The sequence below is a fragment of the Trachypithecus francoisi genome, unplaced genomic scaffold (assembly GCF_009764315.1).
Source record: "Trachypithecus francoisi isolate TF-2019V2 unplaced genomic scaffold, Tfra_2.0 Lachesis_group4, whole genome shotgun sequence".
NCBI lineage: Eukaryota > Metazoa > Chordata > Mammalia > Primates > Cercopithecidae > Trachypithecus > Trachypithecus francoisi.
In genome coordinates, this window is record NW_022681469.1 from 109600753 (window position 1) to 109623646 (window position 22894).

Here is a 22894-nt window from a genome sequence, read left to right on the forward strand (position 1 = left end):
GGAGCACGCTATCAGTCACAGAGTGAGGAAGAGAGCCAAGGCAGTGAGCAGAGGAAAAGCCAGGGGCTTGCTTACATTGCCAGACTGGCCGCCAGTCCCTGCCCAGTCCTTGTCCCAGCTTCAGGATGCCTCCCATCTGCATCCAAAGCTTTGCTGTTTGGGGAGAGCATTGTGTGGAAGCCCCAGATGTGGCCGGGCTTAGCTGGCAGCATCAGAGCATCAGAGTGTTCATCTTGTGGTCCCCTAGCAAGTCAAGGTGGCTGAACAGGATGGGGCTTGGGTCTGTGAGCGATGCCAGCAGACACAGGATGGAGGAGCCCAGAGAGAATGGAGGCGGCAGGTCAGGTTCGCTCACATGCTCAGGCTCGGGAAAGCCAGGCAGGCCCAGAGCAATTCTTTAAGGGTTAGGGTTCAGATTAGGGTGTTTAGGGTTATGGTGGTTAGGAGGTTAGGGTGAGGTTTAGGATGGTTAGAGTTGGGGGTTAGGGGTAGGGATAGGGATAGGGTTAGTATTAAGTATTATGACATAGAATTCCAGGGGAAATAACCAATTTTATGGTACTTTCTGTTAGGATTACTATTCCTGCTTTCCCTCTGTTGCACGCTGTGTATGAAAGAAGACGTGTGTAGATTTCCCGATCTCTCTGCCACAACTCACAATAGATCCAGCTTCTTACAATAAGTCTTACACCTTTAATGAAGTGAATCCACAACTAAACTCCCTTTCTGGTATCTTATTTAAGGAAACAGGGCAAGGCTTTTTTGCGGGTAAACAAAAATAAGATGAATGATTTTTGAACTATACTAGTCAAATCTATAGTATAGATTTTTGAACTATAGTAGTTTGCGAGAGGTGTCTCGCAAACTGGGGAAGAATTGAGGAGTTGGGCAGACAGATGCCTGGAAGAATTAGGAAGCTGGGGAGACGGCTGCCTGGAAGAACTGGGGAGTTGGGGAGACAGATGCCTGGAAGAACTGGGGAGTTGGGGAGACAGATGCCTGGAAGAACTGGGGAGCTGGGGAGACAGATGCCTGGAAGAACTGGGGAGCTGGGGAGACAGATGCCTGGAAGAACTGGGGAGTTGGGGAGACAGATGCCTGGAAGAACTGGGGAGTTGGGCAGACGACAACCTTGACTTTTTACAAGTAGCTCCTTTTTCTCCCCCGCGTGACTCAAGTTCTCAAGTTCTGTGTGTGATGAGGTGAAGACTTTGGGAATCGCTCAGGGGCGGCAGAAGGCTCAGGAGGTGCTGAATCTTCCCAGGTGAAGGCAACACAGAATATAGATGAGCAGGTGTCTCAGGAAAAGTCAGTGATGCAGCTTCTGGGAAGCAGCCACAGAGACTGGCGGGGGCCTAGGAATGAGGACGGAGGCCTCAGTGCATAGTGGATGGTCTTGGGCCGCAGAGGCCGGCAGGGGCCTGGGGATGAGGAGGGGACTTGCTGGGCAGGGGGTTGGGGGAGGCCATGGTGCACAGTGAAGGGTCTTAGGTAGCAGGCGAGGGTCTGCACTGGAGGCACATGCCTGCCCTGCGTGGGGCCCACCAGAAACAGCTGACCAGGCAGCAGGGTGTCCCTGGGGCTCTCCACAGGGCCACCCAGCAGGGTGGGGTGAGGGGTATTGAATGCAGGCCAGTCCTACCAGCAGACCCACAGAAATGAGCCAGTTTGCATCCAAAGCCACTGAGAAATTGAAATAGTGATTTGAGGCCCCTCCTGCCTTTGGAGAGGACAGTTGGATGGGGTAATTCCCAGACAGAGGTAGCCCAGTGCCGCCTTCACCTGTGTGTGGGGTCTGCCCCTTTCCCAGGAGCTCAGCCTGGAGCCAAGGGGGCTGGAAAGTATCGGCCAGCAAGAGGGTCTCCTGGTTCAAGCATGGATACCCCACCCTGCAGAGCTGGGCTGCAGGGGGAGGAGGGTTGGGGTGACAGCACCAGCCACCGGGCAGGTTCTGTGGGGTTGTGTGATCATTTCCTCATCAGATGCCAGGGTTTCCACGCAGGCATGGAGATGGGAAGCCCAGGACCATCAGAGACGTGGCCCTTCAACCAGCTCTGGTTCCAGAGGGAGTGGGAGGGAGGTCGTGCCTGCAGCTTTAAAGGTTCACATGAGATCCTGGCGCACCTGAAAACAAAACACTGACAAACAGCTCAGAAAACTGTTCTCTAATCCCAGAGCTTAGGAGCCCGTCCGGCGGGTCTGAGCTCCCGGCAGGAGCCATCCAGAGCCACATTCTCAGGAGACTGACTCTGACCTGCTCGCAGCATGCGATGAATAATGCCAGTGACCTCGTGACTGACTTCTCAGGAGACTGGGACCACAGCGTGACGTCCCCACATCGATGGCTGCAAGGTGCCGCTCCCCCAACCCCACCCCCACTGTCCCTGAGGCCGGGCGTACTCAGAATTCCAGCGCATTCAGGCTATGTGGTGGAAGTGTGCCACAGAACCCTGGGGCGCGGGGCAGCTCCCACAGCCCCATCAGCACGTCTTCAGAAGGGGTGGGGTCCGCATGGACATGAAGCCCTCACAGCCCTTCAGGTCAGGGATCACTGCCCAGTGAATTTGCTGCAAACTTGCGGGGAACATCTTCCTGTTTTCAGAGCTTTCTGGGCTTTAGAATTGGGGATAGGGGATTGCAGGCCTATGCTTTAATCCCAGAAAATCGGGGAGAGGTGAACAGATGGTGTGGAGGAATGGGAGCTTTTCTCACGGACATATTTTAAAGTAGACGCTTTACAAAATCCCAGTGGGTGGAAGGTCCAGAGCGAGGCTGACGAGGAACAATTGCCCCTCCCTACAGACCCGCCCCACTAACACCTGCCCCGCTACAGACCCGCCCCACTGCAGACCCGCCCCACTACAGACCCGCCTCACTAAGACCTGCCCCACCACGGACCCACCTCACCACAGACCCGCCTCACTAAGACCCGCACCACCACAGACCCGCACCACCACAGACCTGCCACACAAAGACCCGCCCCACTAAGATCCGCCCTACCACAGACCCGCCTCACTAAGACCCGCCTCACCACGGACCCGCCTCACTACAGATCCGCCTCACCACGGACCTGCCCCACTACAGATCCGCCTCACCACGGACCTGCCCCACTACAGATCCGCCTCACTACGGACCCGCCTCACTAAGACCTGCCTCACATGGACCCGCCTCACTATGGATCCGCCTCACTAAGACCTGCCCCACTACGGATGGACCCACCTCACTAAGACCCGCCTCACTATGGATGGCCCCATCTCACTACAGACCCGTGGGCCCAAGTGGAACAGGCCGGTCCGGGCCCCACCTGAGGCTGCCAGGGCCGAGGAGATGCGGATGCTGGTCCCAGGTGCCTTGGGAGCTGGCCTCAGGTTCCACCCTGGCCCTCTCGCCAGACCCCATGTGACACAGCCTCCAGCCTTCTGTCCCCTGGGGGGGCCCTTCAGCTCTGGTATTCAGTCAGAAATCCTAACACACCTTCCTTTCTTTTGTTTATTTATATTCTTTAGTTTTGTGCACACTTTGAGAAGTTGATTTAGAACAGGTTCATACTGAAAAAAGCCTCAGCTGATGTTATCTCTGGGGGCTGGGGAGGGTGTCAGAGACATTTGGTGGCTGAGAGCGCGTCACTGCTACTAAGTAACTCCATTTAACACCAGCCGTGTCTCCGTGTCTCAGGCACTTCTGTGAAATGTTCTCAGAACCCTATGGTGACTGCGGCACACCCAGCAGGCCCGGCCAGCAGCCGCCGCCCTCTGCCAGGGCCCAGCCACCCCGGCTCTTGCCATTCTTTCATAGGGTTTCCTTCATTTTAATACTTGTCATTTTTCTAGAAAACATCTGTTTTTATAAAACAAACGAGGGGGAATCAAGTATTTTAACGACAAAGTATATATACTGGCTCTAGGCGTCCATCACTTCATTGACAAACTGAATGCTGAGGAAGCTGAAGGCAAGGAGGATTTTGCGGATGTGGACCTTGAGCTGTGTGTTCGGGAGACGCACAGGCCTCGGGGAAGCTCATGCCAGATGCCAGCCACTGGGACCATGGCCTTGGCCCAAGAGTGGCATTTGTGGGAAAAAGAAAACTTCAAGAAAAACACCCCTCCTACTTCTCTTCCAGCAGCTCGTCTCCTTCTGGAAGGACGCGGAGGCATCCAGGGTAACTAAGTGCTCTGTGTCCACCACAGTCACGTCTCTCTGGGAAGGCTGGGCCGCCTACGCCAGCACCTGCTGCACCCCCATGTGGTCTGGGGAGCAGTGCCGGTCCCCACAGGGCAGCTTCTTCATCAGCCGCCGGAGCTTGCCAGGGAAGCTCTGGTTCATGTAGCGGTAGAGAAGCGGTGTCACGAAGCTGCTGGAGAAGGCTAGGAGTTTAGACAAATCCTTCGCAAAGTGCAGCAGCCCCAGGTAGTGTGTGTCCACGGGCTGTCCTCGCGAGACGAGGACCGTGTGCCCCAGCAGGACCAGATAGTGTGGCGTCCAGAGCCCAAACTGCGTGCACACGGTGGCCACCAGCAGCCTGTGTGCCGAGGGCTCCAGCCGGCCTGTATCCCGGTCCAGGGGTGTGTCCTCCCTGCGGACGCGGGAGAGTAGCACCAGTGCGTAGAGGGCAGCCAGTGCAGGCACCACATAACCGATGAACACCAGCGTGGCGTCGGCGGCTTCTGCATTCTGCATCTTGGCGCACTCCAGCGCGCGGGTGGACACGTGGCTGCAGATGTAGAAGAGCAGTGAGGAAAAGCTGGTCAGCAGCGCACCGCCCCACACGAAGCCGCACACGTGCCGCGTGTTGTACACGCTGGCCATGTAGGTCCGCGGCAGTGCACGCTCAATGTAGTGGTCGAGGCTCAGCAGGGCGGTGGAGTACATGGCCACCAGTGAGGACACGTTGAAGGGGATCTGCAGTGCCACATGGACCTCGCCACCTGCGCTCCACAGTGCCCACTGGGAGCTCGGGGGGCCGAGCAGGTGCACAGGGGCCAGGGCGCTGAGCACCAGGCCCGCCACTGCCATGTTGACAAAGTACACATCTGGCATGGTCATGCTGGCCTTGCTGTGTAGGTTGGCCAGCACCAGCAGAGCGTTGTAGCACAGGCCCACTGGCACGCCCACCACCAGGCCCAGCAGCGACAGCAGTGACAGCCCCAGCTGCAGGTCCTGGCAGGCAGGCAGCTCCTCCACCAGCCCTGTGCCGTTGAACCAGCCGCAGCCCCACATGTCAGTCGGTGAGGCTTGCGACCCTGCAGAAAGAAGGAACAGGTGGTCAGCTCGTGTCCCCTCCCAGGACCCTGGCTCAGAAGTGCTGCAGGTACAGGGGCGCCTTCTCGTGGCGCAGGAATAGCTGGAAACCACAGAGTGAGGCTGCCTCGGGCGCATTTCTGTGAAAATGAAGTTGAGCATTGAAAAATGGCCGCATCAGGTCCTGACCGGGGGCTGATGTGGCTGCACTCATTTCAGCAGCTGGGGCTGGGTACCAGACAGGGAGCCTGGCGTGCCCCACATGCTCAGAGCCCGCTGTTTGTGGGCTGCTGCAAGGCCTGGCTGGTCATCCTGACTTGGTTGGACGGGCCCCGCGCTATAATTCCTGAAGTTTACTAGATGCCTGTGGTGTTCGGATCCTGCCAGTGCCAGGAGGGACAGGCAATGTGGACGGTCAGCCCTGCACCTCCCTCCCTCCCGGCAGCCCAGGACCCGGCACCTTGGAGTCCTTGCAAAGCCTGGGCTCCAGGGAGGGTGACCTGTGGGTCACAGCCCACAGGAGGCTCTGGAGACGTGGGGATATAGCCGGTCTTGACATCACTGAACGAGAACCTAGTGGCTGGAGCCATCCTAGAGTAATAATTCTACCCCCACCAAAGCACAGGCATTCCTCGGGGACCTGCAGCTATCTCGGGAAGCCTGATGTCCAGCATGTCATTTGGCCCTGGCTGATCTCCTGCTCTCAGAGTGGAGTAGAAAGCATCTCAGGCTGATGAGCAGACGGCATCGTGCCTGTACCCAGAGGCGGGAGCAGCTCAGAGGCTGGCTGTGGGAGTGGGTCCTCAACCGCCACCAGAGTCCTGCCACTGCAAGACCCACACCACACACGGGGCCACAGCAGGGTGGGAAGAGGAGGTTCGGGAGGAGAAGAGGGCAGAGGGGCCAGGGCCCGAGGCCCCCAGTGCCAGTAGCAGCGTGCGCCCCACAGCAGGCAACGTGACCCTGGGGCTAAGCATGCAGGCAGCTGGCAGATGGGCGGGTGGGTGGATGTGGGAATTCCCATCCAGAGGCTGGCGGGCAGGACGGGAGGTGTAGGTAATTGTGCAATCCTAGTGAATGCCACCTAGCAGCCACAGTGAGGGTCAGGTGGTGACAGGCATGCAGAGCTAGGCCATCGCCGGGTGTGCCCAGCCACAGTGCTGCCGCAGCACCCCCAGGTGCTGGGTCCCCAGCCCCTGCTTCTCACATGCTCACCTTGTCCAGCCCCTCACTAATGCATCTTGACTAGAACCTCCTGGGCTGGGCAGGCGGCAATCTGGGGGATGTTGGTAGTTGGGGGTGGGCTCTGGGCTCTACTCCCCGGGCCAGCACAAGCTCCAGACAGGATGCACCTGCTCCAAGCACAGCAGCGGGGGCCATTGAGGGGGGAGGCGTCCGGGCTTCTGCGGGCTTCTCCCCTCCTGCTGTGCCAGGGTCCAGAGGATGGGGTTCTTCGGGATTGTGGTCCCCCACACCCCAGCTCCTGCCTGCGAGGCTGCATGGCTTTGGCTGTCACAGAGTGGCAAGCAGCGCATTTTGAGGACGTCACCCCGCAGACTCCACTTGAGTCCCCAGGAAACACCGGCCACTGCGACTGGGTGTCAGTCAACAGCCTGGCCTGGCCTCACGGGGCGCCCAGGGCCTCCGGATCTGTCCAGGGTCTGTGGTTAGAAGATCGGAGCGGGAGGGCTGTCTCGCTGTGTGCCCCGTGTGCTGCCTCCAGCCACTGACAGGAGGGCACCCCTGGCCAGCCGCCTTTGCCTCACAGAGCTTGCCAAGGGCCGGGACCCCTCACTGTGCTCCATCTTGGCACCCCTTCATTCCCTAGAGATGCCTGCTGGTGGCACTGTACAGAGCCCCCCGCGTCCCCTCTCCCACCTGCGCTACACAGAGCCCCCCGCGTCCCCTCTCCTGCCTGCACTGTACAGAGCCTCCCACGTCCCCTCTCCCACCTGCACTGCACAGAGTCCATGTCCCCTCTCCTGCCTGCACTGCACAGAGCCCCCCATGTACCCTCTTCCGCCTGCGGGCACCACAGGCTCTCACCTTTACTTTGTGGCCCGAGCCTCTTGGTGCTGTGGGCCCCAGACACTGTTAGTGAGCAGCATGGCGGGACAGAGGTGGCCACCAGAACTCCAGTGAGGACCTGCGCTGCTGCGCTTCTCTGCAAACCTGCAGGCTCTTATCAGCAGCACGCCTGGCCTCCTGCGCGTGCGTGTGAGGGCCCCAGGATGCAAGCACTTGTTTTCCTCTGGTAAGTTCCCCGCAGGGCCTCTGCCTCCCTTGGCAGGCGCCGCTGCCCCTCCCTCCTGCTGTTTACAGCCGGGTTCCAGAAATGAGGGGCCGTGCTTGGACGGGACCGCACTGCAAAGCGAGCACAGCTGGCCTCTTGCCCCACCTGATAGCCTGGCTCCTGGGGATGTGGCCTCTCCCTGCAGGCCCCTGTCTGCATTGCTGCAGGGCGTTCTACCAAGAGCCCAGGGGCAGGTCAGGCAGACATGTGTCCAGGTCCATGCAGCCGCTCCTGGTGTTCAGTGTGCTTTAGATGTTGGCTATGAGCCCTTTTTTCTGTGAAGAAATCAATAGAAGGGTCTACTGTGGAGCGAAGGCCTGGCCGTGCTCACTCAGCCCACAGGACACAGGAGCCCTTGGAGGCACAGCGGAGGCCGAGGGCAGGCTGGGGTCGGAAGCAGAGGGGAGGACGTGCGTCTGGTGTCTCCGTGCACAGAATGGACATGGGCATGGCCGGAGAAAAGCTGAGCCGGCCCCACACACAGAGCCTCCTGCAAGGGCTGCTCTGCTGGGCTCTCCTGCAGGTGGAACTGTGCGGGGCCAGCCTGTTGCCCACCGCACCCCTCCTTGCAGGGAGTCAGAGAGAAGCTGCCTGGACTGCTAATGCCTGCCCCGCCGTGAGGCCGAGCCAGAGGGAGGCGGCCAGCGTCTGTGAGGCTAAGAATGGCTCGATTCTTGGGAGGTGGTCACGTGAAGCAGGATCTGCTGGCATTTCCTCCCTGTGCTCACGTGCGTCCCACTCGCCGTGTCTGAGCCAGCCCTCGAGTGCGTGCTGTCACACCAGCCGGGACCCGGGAACGCTGGCCTCCAGGTGGGGTTCGGGTGGAAAGTTCTCCCGTGTGCATTTTTGTTTACTGGTAGCTGACAAATACTGAAGGATTTATAAGTTTCCAAAGCTGCAGGTTGTTCTCTGTGCAGTTCACCAGGTATCAATGATGAGGATGGTTTCTGTTTCCAGTGAAGGTTACAAGCCGAACGGTACCTGTTTTCCTTCACTCTCCATCGGTTGGAAGGTGATGCGCTTTGCATGTTTGCCCCAGCATTCTCCCCGGAGTTCTCCTTTTACCAGGCATTACCTGGAGATCTTGGGAGGGAAGGCGGCTGGGGGCAGGTTGCTCTGTGGCCTCTGGGGGACATTCTAAAGCCAAGGAGGTCAGGTTTCCACCTGTGTCAGGAGCTGGGCTGAGAGGCATGGAAGGAAAGCAGGTCAGCAGAGTGTGTGAGGAAACCCTCTTCTCGGCCACACCTGGGTGGACAAGCCTCCATGGTCCACCTCCTCTCTGGCGGGGCTCATGGTAGGAACAGGGGTCCCTGGGAGTGCCCTCCAGGAGCTGGTTTGAGAGTATCCTGCCTGCGGGCTGTCAGCCATGGCTCCCAGAGGAGTGAGCATGAGGTGTATGGTTTTTTTGTTTTCGAGATGGAGTCTTGCTCTATTGCCCAGGCTGGAGTACAGTGGTGCGATCTCGGCTCAATGCAACTTCCGCCTCCCAGGTTCAATCGGTTCTCCTGCCTCAGCCTCCCGAGTAGATGGGATTACAGGCACCCGCCACCACGCCCAGCTAATTTGATATTTTTAGTAGAGACAAGGTTTCTCCATGTTGGCCAGGCTGGTCTCAAACTCCCATCCTCAGGTGATCTGCCCGCCTCGGCCTCCCAAAGTACTGGGATTACAGATGTGAGCCACCGTGCCCAGCAAGGTGTACATTTTGAAGGCTGGGAGCCACAGGTGGTGCCCACATGACCACAGCATGCCAGGACCCGGCGAGTCGCGTGAGCCAGTGTTCCCGCCTCTCCTGGTCACAGAAGACTCGTGACGCGTGCCCGACCCTCACAGCCAGCCCAGCTCCCTGTCACTGAGCTGTTCCAGGCACATTAGCCAGGGTCCTTTCCTGCCCAAGGTTCCGGGCGCTGCCGTAGACACCCCTCCCCTGCCATCGCCACACCTGCGTCCAAGTGAGGGTGATGGCCCGGGCCCCACGTGCCTGCCTGGCCACACAGGGGTTCTGTGGGAGCCTGGACTGGCCCAGGTGGGTGGAGCCTTCGACTCCTTGCCTGTCTGTGGTCCCCCGCTTGCCTCTGTGCCCCCTGCTTGCCTCTGTGCCCAGAGACTTCCTGTTCCCGGCTGCCAGGCTGTTTGGGGAAGCGGGGCATCCTGGAACTGGAGAACAATGGCCTGGCCTCTCCCACCGCCGGGCAGGTCCGCTGTGGCGTCTTTCCCATCAGCCACGCGCTCTGCTGACTTCCTTCAAGGGAAAGAGGAACGGGGAGCCAGGTGGTGGGAGATTTAGAGGCTGGGGATGAGAGCCCAGATGAGCCTTGTCAGAAGTGGGCTCTTTTCCTACATGAAAGCCTGAGTTTGTTGCAGTGGCGATGAAAGATTCCGGAGGCTCCCTCCTCAGAAGGCAGGGGAGACAACAGAGAAGGGCTGCCTGCCCCCTACCCCCGTGCTGCAGGCCCCTCCTGGGCCAGGCTCGAGGAGCAGAGCTGGCACGTGCCCCCCAGTCACCCATTTCGCTCTGAGCGCTGCCTACCAAGTGGCGGGGTTGATATTCAGCTTCCGGGGCCCACCACTGCACCCTCAGCCAGCAGGGATCCTGTGGGCCTCTCCTCCAGGCCAGCCCCACCTTTGCACCAAGAGACCACCGGCTTCTTCCCCAGCTCCTGGCCACCCTCCCAGGCCAGGTCATCCCCGGCAACTGCTCCTTCCTGGCTCGCCTACCCCCTCCGCCAGGCCCTGCTCCCCCAGCACCTCCAAAGTCACACTGCTGGTTTCACTTCCTACGTCCCACTGTTACCACCAGCATCTCCCCCTGACACCCTCCCCCATGACTCAGTACCTGGCACCCACACGCAGGTCCCTCCCCAGGTTACCACCAGCATCTCCCCCTGAAACTGTCCCCCATGACTCAGTACCTGCCACCCACACGCAGGTCCCTCCCCAGGCCCATGTCGGTACCACACAAGTAGCTCCAAGGCCTCCCCCGGGGAGGCAGCCAGGACTGGGCCCTTCTCAGGTGAATTTCCCCAGCCGAGCTGGACGCTGCAGGTCAGCCTCACCTCTCAGGAGGGCACGCCTCGATGCAGGCGCTTGCTGAGAGGCTCCTCACCCACTCAGCCCGGAGCAGGCCTCAGGGTCTCTTAGGGACAGTGACAGCATCTCGGGCCAGGAGGGGAGGGGCTGCAGGCAGCATCTTGGCTGGGAAGGTGGAAGGAGCTGGCCCTGCCTGGGCCTCAGCTGTCCAAGATGGCCCAGTTTCAATCGTTTTATTTTCTCTATAAGAGAATTGATTAATGACACAAATGGGATTCATCTACCGCCTCCTTCTGTTTTTATTTTTTTGTTTGGAGCCAGGATCTCCCTCAGTCACCCAGGCTGGAGGGCAGTGGTACAGTCCTAGCTCACTGCACCCTCTGCCTCCTGGGCTCAAGCGATGCTCCCATCTCAGCTTCCCAAGTACCTGGGACTACAGGCATGTGCTACTATAGCTGGTTAATGTTTTCATTTAACATTTTTTGAGACAGGATCTCACTATGTTGCCCAGACTGCTCTCAAACTCCTGGGTTCAAGTGACCTTCCTGCCTCAGTCTCCCAAAGTGCTGGAATTACAGGTGTGAGCCCCTGTGCCTGACCTGTTTTTGTTTTTTAAATTACTCTCATAAAATGGGCCAGCCTTGCACCTACCACCCCTCCTTCCCAATCCAGTGGTGGCTGACATGCGGGAGATATCTGACCAGTCTCGTTTGGATGGAGTGAGAGGTCTTTACAGCTTCAAGGCCGGGCCCGGGCCATGGGCTAGCAGTGGACAGGAGAGGAGGGCTTAGAAGGCCCAGTGGAAGTGGGAGGGTGTCAGAGCCCAGGGCTGGCCTCAGTGTACAGCCCGCCTGGGAGACATGAGCAAATGTGCTCCCCACGCTGTGTGGGAAACTGCTGCACCCCTCACGAGCTCAGAACCTCGGCCTGCCCAGCTCAGGGTCCCCCAGCACCTGCTTAAGCAGAAGGGGGGCAGAGCTGGACGCCAGGTGTACCCCAGAGGGCTGGGGCAGAAGTGACATTTCCACACAGGAATCCTGAGCGGACCGAGGTCGGGACCCAGTGTTGATGGGAGGCTGGCGCCCCGTGTTCTGGGGACAGCAGCTTCTCTGAGTGATGGGAAGGGGCCTGGGCCTCTGCCCACACGCTGCTGGTGGGTCCTGGGAGCTGTATGAAGCCTCGGGGAAGTCCGGGTGTGCTAGTGCCCTCTGCGGCGCAGGGGTGGCCTCTGGGCCCTGTGAGCAGCCATCTGTGGGGCTGTGTACTCTCACGGAGGCCTCTGCTGGCTTGCGGGGTGATCTCCGCCAATCTGCCCATCCCCCTCTCTGATGGCACAGCTGCCATCTCCAGCAGGCTAGGGTGAGGCCCAATTAAGCAAGAGGCTGGGAAGGACAGGGGTGGAGTTTCTCCGAGACCCCCTGAACATCAAGCCTTCTGGGTTCCTGGTCCCGCCGAGCGCCTGTGGATGTAGCTGTTTCTGGAGTGCCCCTCCTGGGTCCAGCTGTGCCTCTGTGTCACCTGCTGAGTGGTGCTCACTCCTAATGTGTGCTCCTGAGGATAGAAGGCGGGGTCTTTTCTTCCAAGACCCCGTGCTGGGCTCCGACTGCGATTTCCTGGGAAGATGCTTCCTAGGCTGCGGCATTCCAAGCCCAGGAAGGCTGCTGGGCCTCACTTCCTTGCAGGCTGTCCTGTGTCCATCCACCTGCATGGGGTGCAGGGACGCTGCTTGCAGAGCATCACTTAGAGCTGGGAGCCCCAGGCTCAGGGCTTGGAGAAGCTGGGGCAGCTTGAGAAAGGAAAACCAAGAAGTGTCAGACTCCCAAGCCACAGGGACCGATGGGACAGGACCCTTGGTTGGCTTGGGCAGCCCGTCCGGGCAGCTGTCCCTGTTGGCTTGGAAGTCCATGGACGCGCCCGCTGCAGGTGGACAGCTCCCTGCTCTGCTCTGAGCCTGAGCAAATGCCCTGGGGATCTGTTATGTTCCTGATCTAAACCTGAGTGTGTCCAGCTCCCTGGAGAGCCCCTGACAGACCGCCTGTGACTTTGGGCCACTGTGCCTGAGGAGTCACTGCCCACAGGGTGCACAGGCAGGCTGGGGACGGAAAGGCTGCCCAGGGGTGCTGGCCCCTGTGTCCCTGCACAACCCCCAGCCTGCAGCCCTGTGCTGATGGCAGGTCTCACACTGCAGATGACTCTGCTTGTGGTTCAGAGTGGGGCCCGCTGTGGGAGCCCTGCCAAGGCCTGGCCCACCAGAAAGACCTGGGAGGGCCTGTGTGTCCTGAGCTTTGGGGGCTGACAGTGTGGGGCAGCTCTCTTTCACTGTCGGGGACGGGTGGCTGCTGGCTGCTGGCTGCTGCCAGGTCCAGCTGGTGGGAGGGAATCGGGAGGGCCCAGGTGCACAGCTTCAGCTATCCCTGCCCAGGGATCCTCGCACGGGACCTTGGTGGCTTCTCTGTCATAGAACCCAGTACAGGGGTGCCCAAAATTTGAACAAAAACAGTCCTTAAAACTGTTTTCCTACTTTGAGAAAGCACCACTGATTCTAGACACTGCCTTGACCTCTGGCCTAATTCCTCCTACCTGACATGAGGGAACATTAGACAGGGCTTCGTACGTAGTAAGCCTGCTTGTAGGACAGCCCATGTCCTCCCATCTGCAGGAGCCTGGGTTAGTGGCAGGCAGCCGCAGGGGTTGACATGAAGCACTGTAAGAAACCTCCTCACCCTCCATCTTCCTGGGAAGGCAGTGGTTAAGGGCCTGGGCTCTGGAGCGGGCAGCCAGCATGTGTACTGCTGGCTTTTCCAGTCCTGGCTTCCACGCAGGTGTCTTTGCAGGCAGGTGACTTCCTTGCTTTGTGCCTCAGTTTCCCCAGGCTTAGGAAAATCCTCATTGAGACAAGAAGGCTAAATAAACCAACCCACGTGAAGCATAGGAGGGTGCCGGCGCTTGCTCCCTGTCACCAGCCCTGGCCTGGGATGATGACACCTGCAGATCTTTGGCCTCCTCCCCAAATATGAAGGGCAGAGGAAACTGTTCTGTGACCTTTTACTCAGAATCTTTGTGAACGGACACGTGTGCAGGGGAACCCTGGGGCAGGGTGGGGTGACAACAACATGGGCCCCGTCACACCCCACACTGCCGGCGAACGTGGAGGAGGCAGCTCCCAGGATGCACCCTGTGGGTGGTGCTTGCACAGGGAGTGCAGGGTCAGAGGACGGAGGCCTGGGGAGCGCATGGTCAGACGGCGGAGGCCGGGGGAGTGCACGGTCAGACAGCAGAGGCTTTGCAGAGTTTTATGGTCTTTATGTTGTGGATTTGGGCTTGATACCAACACAATGAATTTCCCGATGTTTCACTAGTACTAAACTGGAGTATAAACACTCGCTTCCCTGGCCTGTATTCACCGCTTTCAAAGGAACTTGGGATTGGGAAGGAGTATCTGCTCCAGGGGTCTTGGTTCTCTTTGGTTCATAACTCATGAAAATGTCTGGAGCTAGTGTGTGGCTGCGGAGACCATGGCAGGGTGTGGACAGGGGCGACAGGACCCCGTCAGGCCAGCTGTCAGGAGCATATTAAGTGAGACGTTGGCATCTTTCTTCCTATGTCTTATTTAAAAAGAGCGCAAAGTGCTATCCAGCAGCCTGTTAATAATGAACGTCTGTGAGCAGTGAGATGAACTTGGCGGAAACCCGGGGCTAACTTCGATAGGGTTTCCCAATAGAAATGGGCTGCCCCAGGCCTGTTCAGAAGCAGCAGGCCTGGAGACAGAGGGGGACTGAGTGTGGGGACGGTGACCACCCCCTCAACCTGAGCGGCACCTGGGTCCCTGTATGTGTGTGAGAGAGGGCACAATAGTGCCTGCACTGCACAGAGCTGGCAGAAACAGAAACCAGCAGAGGAATCCTCTGCTCCAAGGGGGCCGAATCAGTTTCACAAAAGCCATCACATTTGACGTTGCTGTCCCTGTTAGTCGGGAAGTTCTTTTCTCTGTTGCTCAGGGCCCTGTCAGAGCTGGGGCCGGCAAGTCCCATGCCTGGTGATCCCCGCGAAGTTTCCGGGTGCTCTTTTTCACACTGTCTTTTGCGGATGTTGATCCCTTGCCTAGAACACCCTTTCTCGCTTCCTCTTGTTCTCTAAGCAAACACTGACTCGTCCTTGACATTTTATTTTGGGCATCAGCACCCCTGGGAACCCACTCCCGACCACTGTCTCCACACCCCTCTGCCAGTTGTGCTGGGTTAAGCCTGTCTACACATCCATTTTTTCCCCCCCACTCGGAGCTCTTTGCAGGCCTGGGAAGCTTTTCTGTGTGCTGCAGCAGTCTGGCTGACTGTTGGATGAAAACCGTGGAAGGGGATGTATTCAGTGATGTAAAAGGCTTTTCCCCAAGGTGAGTGATCCGATTTCCCCACAGAGTAGAGAGCAGGCAGAGTGGGGACTCAGCGCTTCTTATTGTCCCAGGACAGTTGTCAAAGCTTTAGAGCCTTAGATTTGAGTGGAAATAGAATTGCGAGGCCTCTGGCACTGCATCTTCAGAAGGATGGCAGGAAAGGAGTACGAAGGCCACAGCCAGCTCCCGACTAAACCTGCCATGCACCATGAGATGCTCAACCTTGGGTGAATGTTCTAGAACAATCAAAATGCTTTCAAAATGACTCTGGAATGTGTATTTCCTTTTGTAGTAATGAACCTAGGCTTTAGCAACAATTAACATCCAGCTCTTTGGAGCCAGACTCTTAGGAAAGGCTGCTGTTTTCATAGGGTTTCAATGTGGAGAGCTTACGTACACTGATTCCTATCTGTGCCTTCCTGGGCTGTGATAAGAAACGGTTCATTACATAGATGGGTCGTTTTGATTTTTGTAGCCTTTTGCTTTTTACAATTCCAAACTGCAGAGTAGTGCAAGTAAATCAGGTGACTTGGCTTAGGCTATAAACAAAGAGCATGCCTCTCTTTCTCCATGGATAATAGTGAGCATGTTTGTGGCTCCAGGACGGGCTCTGGGGGCTGAGACCAAGCACCTTGCTGGGCCAGTGGACCGGCCGGGCACCTGTGCCGGCAGCTATGGGCTCCAGTTCCCTGGAAGAAGGTGGAACAGCATTCTTTGTTTACTTGGGCTTTTTGTTCCCTAACTTGGTGTGAGGCTAATTCCCTTTCCAGGTACAGCAGACCAGGGAAAAACAGAAACAAACAAAAAAGACTTCCTTAGAAATTCAAGGACCTGGCCAAGAAGAGAGAGTCTCCACTGCAGACTCTGGGCAGGCTTGGCACCTGCCCGGGCTCCCCAGTCGAGCCTGGGTTTACTAGGCGTGGCCTTACCTGCAGGGAAGTGCTGTGAGCCACAGATCTTATCACTACCTTGGTTCTTTTCCCAGGGAGGAACCAGCAGGTTATTTCTCCTCATCACACTTGCTGTGGTAGCAACAGTGGTCTGCAAGGCTTGCTCTGGTTTCCATTAAAATGGGGAAAGTCCTTGGCCTGTGCAGGAAGGGACCCGGGTGTGGCTCTGTGGGGATGCACAGACACCTGCCCCACTCCACCCTGTCCCTCTGCTGCTCAGGGGGCTGTTTTGTTTACACTTGGAGGCTCCTGTGTAGACAGCACGCGTCTAAGAAACTGACTTCTGGTCCTGGGCAGCATCTCATTTTGGGATCTCACATTAGAGAGAAAAGTTACTGTTCTACTCTCCAGACTGGGTCCCCTCTCCTCTTTGCTATCTACATGGTGTCTTGGGATTCTGAGCCTTTGAGATCCCTGGACAGATGTGGCTAACTGGGCAGCCTAATGCTGACCAGTTGGGCAGGCAGGTTAGTGAAAGTCCCGGAGAGCAGAGGAGCCGGCAGGCAGGAGAGAATGACTGGGAAACGCTGTTGAAAGAAAACAGCACCGTGGGATCATCGTGTGCATGACACGGTCAGCCAGGTTCTCTGGGCGAGAACTCCCTTCTGCAAAGGCAAGACCTTGCTGTGGTTGGGTCTTTAAAGGCCAGGTGGCGGTTGTTTTTTCAGGATTCCAGATGACATCCTAGGGGCTGTGAGAGCTGCAGCTCCCCAAGGAGCCCCTTCTTCTCCCCGCCCCCCCCCCCCCCGCAGTGAGCAGCATGTCCCTCTTCTGACTGTAAATTACACGAGCCTATTTCCCCATGCAGCGGTCTGTGCAGTATGCCATTTATTCATTGTATGATAGACATAATCAGCCTTAACATCCTAACCTAAGACCCACATGAGGTGCGTGCCCTTTACCCTTCTCTCTCATCAGCCTGCTAGGGGCTTATGAAGAGACTCCAAGTCAACTTTCATATTTACATTCTGTTCTAAGTCTGCATTCTTCTGTTCTCCATTCTCGGGATATGTCCATGCTGGCTAGAGAGGCACGATGACACACAGATGTCAGCACGAATGTGTGTAGCATCGGGCAGTGAGCATCACTGCTCTGGCCCCAACCTCTTCTCTGTGAAAAGTCATAACAGTATTCAATATATATGAACTATGTTCTTAAGTCACTTGTCTTCAGAGGCCTTCTTCATTGAGGAAGACACCAGGGATTCTGGTTGGGGAGCCAGGCCTTGCAGTAGTTCTTGAAGGAGCTGCACCTGTCATGGGTACTGTGAGCGTGCACTGGTCTAATTATTAACAGTGCCTCCGTTGACTCTCAACAGTGCCCCAGTTAGGATGATAGAATATCTCATCACCACTATGAGTGAGGAGCCTGGGAACACAGTCAGAACCGTTTTACTCATACAAGTTTGCAGAGGCCTTTAAACAAAGCCTCTTGCCCCTATTACTGAATGCTGCCCTCCCCTAGATGCTGCAGGTAGCAAAAGATAAAAGATGTCGTGCTGTTCCGTGTGGACAGGAGCTGGCTATTAAAAGTGGAATGGAGGACTCAAGTACATTTTCATAGGCAGGGAAGAGATCAAAGGTGACAGCCACTGCTCTGGATGACAAATACAGAGTTATCCTCAGGTCCACCGCATAGCATGTGTGCAGAGATAAGCCACTGTGACCAGTCACATCAAGACACACAGACTGATGCCTAGTTTAGAGAACTGACTTGCCAGGTTTATAATATTAACTTAATAGTGGGTTTTCTGCTGCTGATAGTGGTGGTTTGGCAGCTGGAGAGCACTGCCTTCCAGTGAAGCTTTGAAAGAGCCGTCCCATGCCCTGCCAACTGTCCAAGACAACTGACAGCAGATCCGACATCTCCATGTAGACACAGTTCCAAAACTCACTTTAACACGCTAATCATAGAAGGGGCCGAAAGCAGTCACCATAGTGGCCCAGGAGAGCAGGATCAGTGGTGCCCTGTCAGACATGGGCAGAGCCAGTGGCGGCGCAGAGCCGCCTACGCTGGCAGCAGATTCAGCTGCCATCACCAGGTTAATGACCGAACGCCCGCCCCCGGGGCTCAGCTCGGAGGGCAGCCGGAGGACAGCGGTCCCCTCCCCGCAAGGGCAGGGCGCCCCGCAGTGGGCAGCTGCCAGAGGACCCGAGTCCCATTAAGCACACCGCCCGCCATGGGAGCCGCAGCAGCTCAGGGCTGACTCGCTCCCCAAGCGGAGACCAAGGTGTGCCCCATCTATCCCACCCAGGCTCCCGGGCCCCACTCACCGGCTTGCTGGGCTGCGGCCCGCGCAGTCGCCGCAGGGCGGGCAGCTCGGGCTGGAGGAGGCGGCGGGGCTCCGGGGTTCCCGGCGGGGCTCACGGCGCGCACGCTGCCCCGGCCCTGTGTACACACGTGACCGCCGGACCCGCCCCCTGCCCTGGCTCCGCCCCAGGCCGCCCAGCGGCCGCGATGCCTGGCCCCGCCCCCAGCCTTGGTCCCGCCCTGGGCTCCGCCCCCAGCCCCGCCCTCGGGGCCAGAACGCGGGGAACCGCTTGGACCAGTGCGGTCGCGGGGCGGTGGCGGTGGAGGCGGCGCTGGTTGTGTAACCTGAGACCAGCCATTTGACGAGCTCGTGCGCCCGAGATTCCCGGTGGGAGGACACACCCAGGGCTCTTGGAGTTTTTGAGAATTCTCTTGGTGGCAGTCCGGTTTCTTTTTACAGGCGCTGATGCCTATTTTGTCGAGTCAGAATATACCCTAATATGCAGGGTGCAAGCCCCACCGCCCTCCAAAGGAAATGAGTGACTGCAAGCTAGTCCTTCCAGGTATACCTGCCCCTCTTTCTTCCCCAAAGTTTGCTTGCTGTTTCCAAAGTCACCAATTACTTCCTGGTTTTATGAGTTTCTTTGTAAACGGAACACTCACAGGAAAGCCGTTTAAAGAAACACATTGTTTGTTGCCTGCTTACTTTTGTAGCTATTGTTACAAGTTAAACATTGGAAAAGTTGAAACAAGGACATTTACTCTGCTGTAATTTTTGAGGTGAAACAGTACCCCCTGCAGCACATTCTGGTTCAGGATCTAAGAACGTTTCTGAAAATCGAAGCATGTGGGTTGCACAGTTCCACGTAGACTTGCTGTGACCTGCAGGCCGAGTGGAACAGCAGCAGGAAGAATAGCAGCCACTGGCCCTCGGCTGAATGGTGCTGTGGCCCACTGTGTTCAGGGATGTACCTCGGCCACCTTCCTGGACAGGACGGCTTCCTGAGCATGGGTCAGAGTGGGACGTTGGGGTCAGCTTTCTATTCCAGCGGGAGGGCCATGCCTGCTGATGTGACACTGACTTGCTGCCCAGCCCGGCACCAGGTCCCTGGCGCAGTGGATCCAACCCGGGCCCTGTGTGCCCAGAGGTGCCAGGTACTGCTCTTACTTGCCAAAGACAGTCACAAGCAGCCAACACCAATACCTGAGGGCATATTCTGTGTCAGGTTCTATTCTAAGCCTCAGCCATCGTTTTGAGGTAGATTGGTCTATATTTCATCAAACGTAAGACACAATTAGTGCTAGCTATACCATTACTTTATGGATCACTAAAAATAAGGCCATCCGCCCATTAAATTCCAACATACTGCTGATTTTAAGGCGCAGCCTCACGTGAGAGATGATAAAATGAGAGAGTATGCCTTAGAATCAATGAGCTAGGTCACCAGGTGCATGTTAAATTTTTTTTTTTTTTTTTTAAGACAGAGTTTCTCTCACTTTGCCCAGGCTGGAGTGCAATGGCACGATCTCGGCTCACTACAGCCTCCACCGCCTGGGTTCAAGCAATTCTCCTGCCTCGGCCTCCTGAGTAGCTGGGATTACAGGTGCGTGCCACCAAGCCCGGCTAATTTTGTTTTTTGTTTTTTGTTTTTTTTTTTTTTAGTGGAGACGGGGTTTCACCATGTTAGTCAGGCTGCTCTCGAACTCCTGACCTCAAGTGATCCGCCCGCCTGGGCCTCCCAAAGTGCTGGGATTACAGGCGTGAGCCACCATGTATTTTAAATTTGTGAAAACTTAAGCAGCTTGCCCCAGGTCACACTGCAGGTTGTGGAGCCAGGATTTGAACCCAGAGGTACTCTGGCTTTTAAGATCAGGGTTTGGGATTTTGGGCCCTCCTAGCGGCCTGCCTAAGAGAAGCTTCGTTATCTTCATGGTATAAATGGCCCAAGACCTCAGAATCACTGGTCAGAGTATGCACGTCGCTGTCTGGTCCCTGTAATGCCAGGCTCTGTGGGTCCTACCCACAGGGGTGCTCTGTGGCTGGGGAGTGCTGGAAGTTAGCTTCCTCTAAGCCACTGAGCTTTCAGGTCACCGCAGGCCGCCTTATCTGCAGAGACTTCCCGTGCCAAGCAGGCCAGGCCTGCCAGGGAGAATGGCAGAAAGCTCGTGTGTGTCCTGGGGAGATCTGAACCACAGTAAGTACTCGTAGCTGGGGGTATAAACACCCTCCAGAGGCTGCAGCTGTGTACCCAAGGATCCCGGCCAGCCCCTGTACAAGACTCAGTTGATAGGGGCAGGGGTAGGCATAGATGTGGGTGTGGGGGGTGCGTGGCCCTGACTCAGCTTCGCGGTTGCACCCTGGTCTAGTGTTGACGTTTGAAGTCACGGGAGTGGATGTGACCTCCTCTGCTTGGCTGCTGAGGGCGTTTGAGGGCAGTTGTGTGCTCCTGGCCTGGGGCCGTGCCTCTGTGGCTGTGTGCGCTGTGTGTGTGGTGGAGGGGGGAGTTGCCCTAGTTGTGCACCTCACCCTGCAGCCCAGCACACTGCCAAGGCTCCTGCCATGCAGCCACGTGTCTTACGGAGATGTTGGGGCCGCCCTTCCCCTGCTGCGTTCAGGCGGGTCGGCAGGCTTTCCTGGTTATTCTGAGTGGCGGTCGGGAAGGTCAGCTGCACGCCACCCAGGGATCCAGGGCTGCTGGTCAGGAGCTGGAGAGGGGCCCAGCTGGCCTGGGTCTGTTTGCATTTGGGCTTTCTCAGGGTGGGGGGGCAGGGAGTGGCAGGAAAGACTGGCTGGCGTTCCCCTTGGAGATGCACCTGCTCTAGTGATTGTGTTGGCAGAATGAGTCCGATGCTGTGTGCCACGCTGATCAAGGACAAGGAGTATTTTACAATGAACTTCCTAGTTTTTGTGAATGTGGCTTGTGACTCTCTTTGTGGCCTGTTGATTATAAGGCACACCCTGACGTTACAGATGATAAAATGAGAGTGAGCCTTAGCATAAGTGAGATAGCATGTAACTTCTGACACTCTGTGGCTGTATTAATAAAACTTGGGGTTGTTCAGAGCCCCTGTAAACAGCAGTAACATTAGTAAGGAATTGTGGAGGGCCTGGGCACAGCCCAGGTCCTCTTCCCTGGAACGCAGAGCCCACGTCCTCTTCCCCTGAGCACAGAGCCCAGGTCCTCTTCTCTGGAGCACGTGGCCACCACCTTGCCATGCAGGGTCCTCCCTCCCTCTCCTGCACTCTCTCCGTTCCCTCTTCCCAAATTCCGACCACACGGCTTCCAGCCTGGACCTTTTCCACGTTCTGCAGAAGCAGCTGTTCCTACAAGGAACGTGAGAGGTGCCCAGCATGGGTCTCCAGCGTATGGCGGAGCCTCTGGCCTCGGGTTGACCCCGGAGGCACCATCAGCTGGAGGCCCGGCGTGCAGCAGCCACTCACTCATAGAGCGCGGCTGCAGCTGGCACGTCTGCCGTTGCTCATCCTCCCAGCCCTGCTGCGAGCTGCGCCTTCTCGTTGTTTATGTGTTCTAGCCGCTAGGCTTTTGTATACGTGTGGTTTGTAAATATTTTGTTCCAGTCCATAGCTTATCTCTTATATCCTCTTAATGAGGGTTTTGCAGAGAAAAGGCTTTTGTCTGTTTAATTTTGGTGCTCATTTATCCATTTTTTTTTTCTTTTTAATTTTAAGGATCTACTTTTGGTGTCATGGTTAAGAATTCCTCAATGACTCCCAGATCCCAAAGATTTTCTCCTACATTTTCTTATCAAAGTTTTGTAGTTTTACATTTGACATTTAAATAGATGATCCATTTGAGTTCATTTTTTGTGAGGTTTAGGTTGTTGTTTTGTTGTTTTTTGTTTTTGAGACAGGGTCTCTTGTCATGAAGGCTGGAATGCAGTGGTGCAATCATAGCTCACTTTAGCCTCGAACTCCCAGGCTCAAGCGATCCTCACCCCTCAGCCTCCTGAGTACCTAGGAGGACAGGTGCGTGCCACCATGCTTCTCTAATTTTTAAAGTTTTTTGCAGAGATGGGGGTCTCACTCTGTTGCCCAGACTGGTCTTGAACTCCTGGCCTCGAGCAGTCCGCCCACCTCAGCCTCCCAAGCAGCTGGGAATACAGGTGTGTGCCACCATACTCAGCCGTTTTTTGTTTGTTTGTTTGTTTCGTTTTATAGACTCTTTTTTAAGAGCAGTATTAGGTTCACAGCAAAACTGAGCAGATGATGGAGTTTGCATACACACCCCCCCCATACATGCATGGCCTCCCCCATTATCAGCACCCTGTATCCTGAGCAGTGCATTTGCAACAGTGATGACCCTCCACAGCCGCATCACGATCACCAGAAGTCTGCAGCTCACAGGGGTCCCTCTTGGTGTGGCACACTTCGTGGGTTTTGATAAATGAATATCCACCGTGCATCCACTGTTACAGCACCACACACAGCAGCTTCACTGCCCCAAGAGGGCCCTGTGCGCCGCCCATTCATCCCTCCCTCCCGACCACCACTGATCACCACGGATCCCTTTCCTGGCTCCATGGTGCACCTGTTCCAGAATGTCATGTGGTGGGATCCCACAGCGCACAGCCTTTCCAGCTGGCGCCTTTCACTTCGCAGAATGCTGTTAAACTTGGTCATGTCTTTTCACGGCATGACAGAGCCTTTCTTTTTAGTGCTGTCTGGATGGACTACAGTTACCCACTCCCCTACGGAAGGGTATCTTGGTTGCTTCCAATCTG

The 22894-nt window shown here is 56.7% G+C and overlaps 2 protein-coding genes and 1 long non-coding RNA gene across 6 annotated transcripts in view; 2 read left to right on the forward strand and 1 right to left on the reverse strand.

Annotated features, from left to right (window-relative positions):
- Window positions 1–22894, forward strand: part of CUNH7orf50 (chromosome unknown C7orf50 homolog) — a 124361-nt gene that overhangs the window by 67616 nt on the left and 33851 nt on the right. The window lies entirely within an intron of this gene.
- LOC117073487 lies at window positions 1042–3634 on the forward strand. The gene is made up of 2 exons (XR_004433248.1): window positions 1042–2352; window positions 3053–3634. It is a non-coding gene; the product is annotated as an uncharacterized LOC117073487 (long non-coding RNA).
- Window positions 3478–18302, reverse strand: GPR146 (G protein-coupled receptor 146). Of its 3 annotated transcripts, XM_033194415.1 has the most exons (3): window positions 7285–7898; window positions 6454–6590; window positions 3478–5240 (listed from the first exon to the last, which is right to left on the reverse strand). In XM_033194415.1, exon 3 carries the CDS (start codon window positions 5215–5217, stop codon window positions 4216–4218), a length of 1002 nt encoding a protein of 333 aa, XP_033050306.1. In that variant the 5' UTR covers window positions 5218–5240; window positions 6454–6590; window positions 7285–7898; the 3' UTR covers window positions 3478–4215. The 3 variants fall into 3 exon arrangements, with proteins under 3 accessions (XP_033050306.1, XP_033050305.1, XP_033050303.1); XM_033194414.1 differs by lacking the exons at window positions 6454–6590; window positions 7285–7898 and adding an exon at window positions 18175–18302; XM_033194412.1 differs by lacking the exon at window positions 6454–6590.

Excerpts from the sequence above, each read along its gene's own strand:
- GPR146 (XM_033194414.1), bottom strand. The coding sequence starts at position 5,217 with ATGTGGGGCTGCGGCTGGTTCAACGGCACAGGGCTGGTGGAGGAGCTG.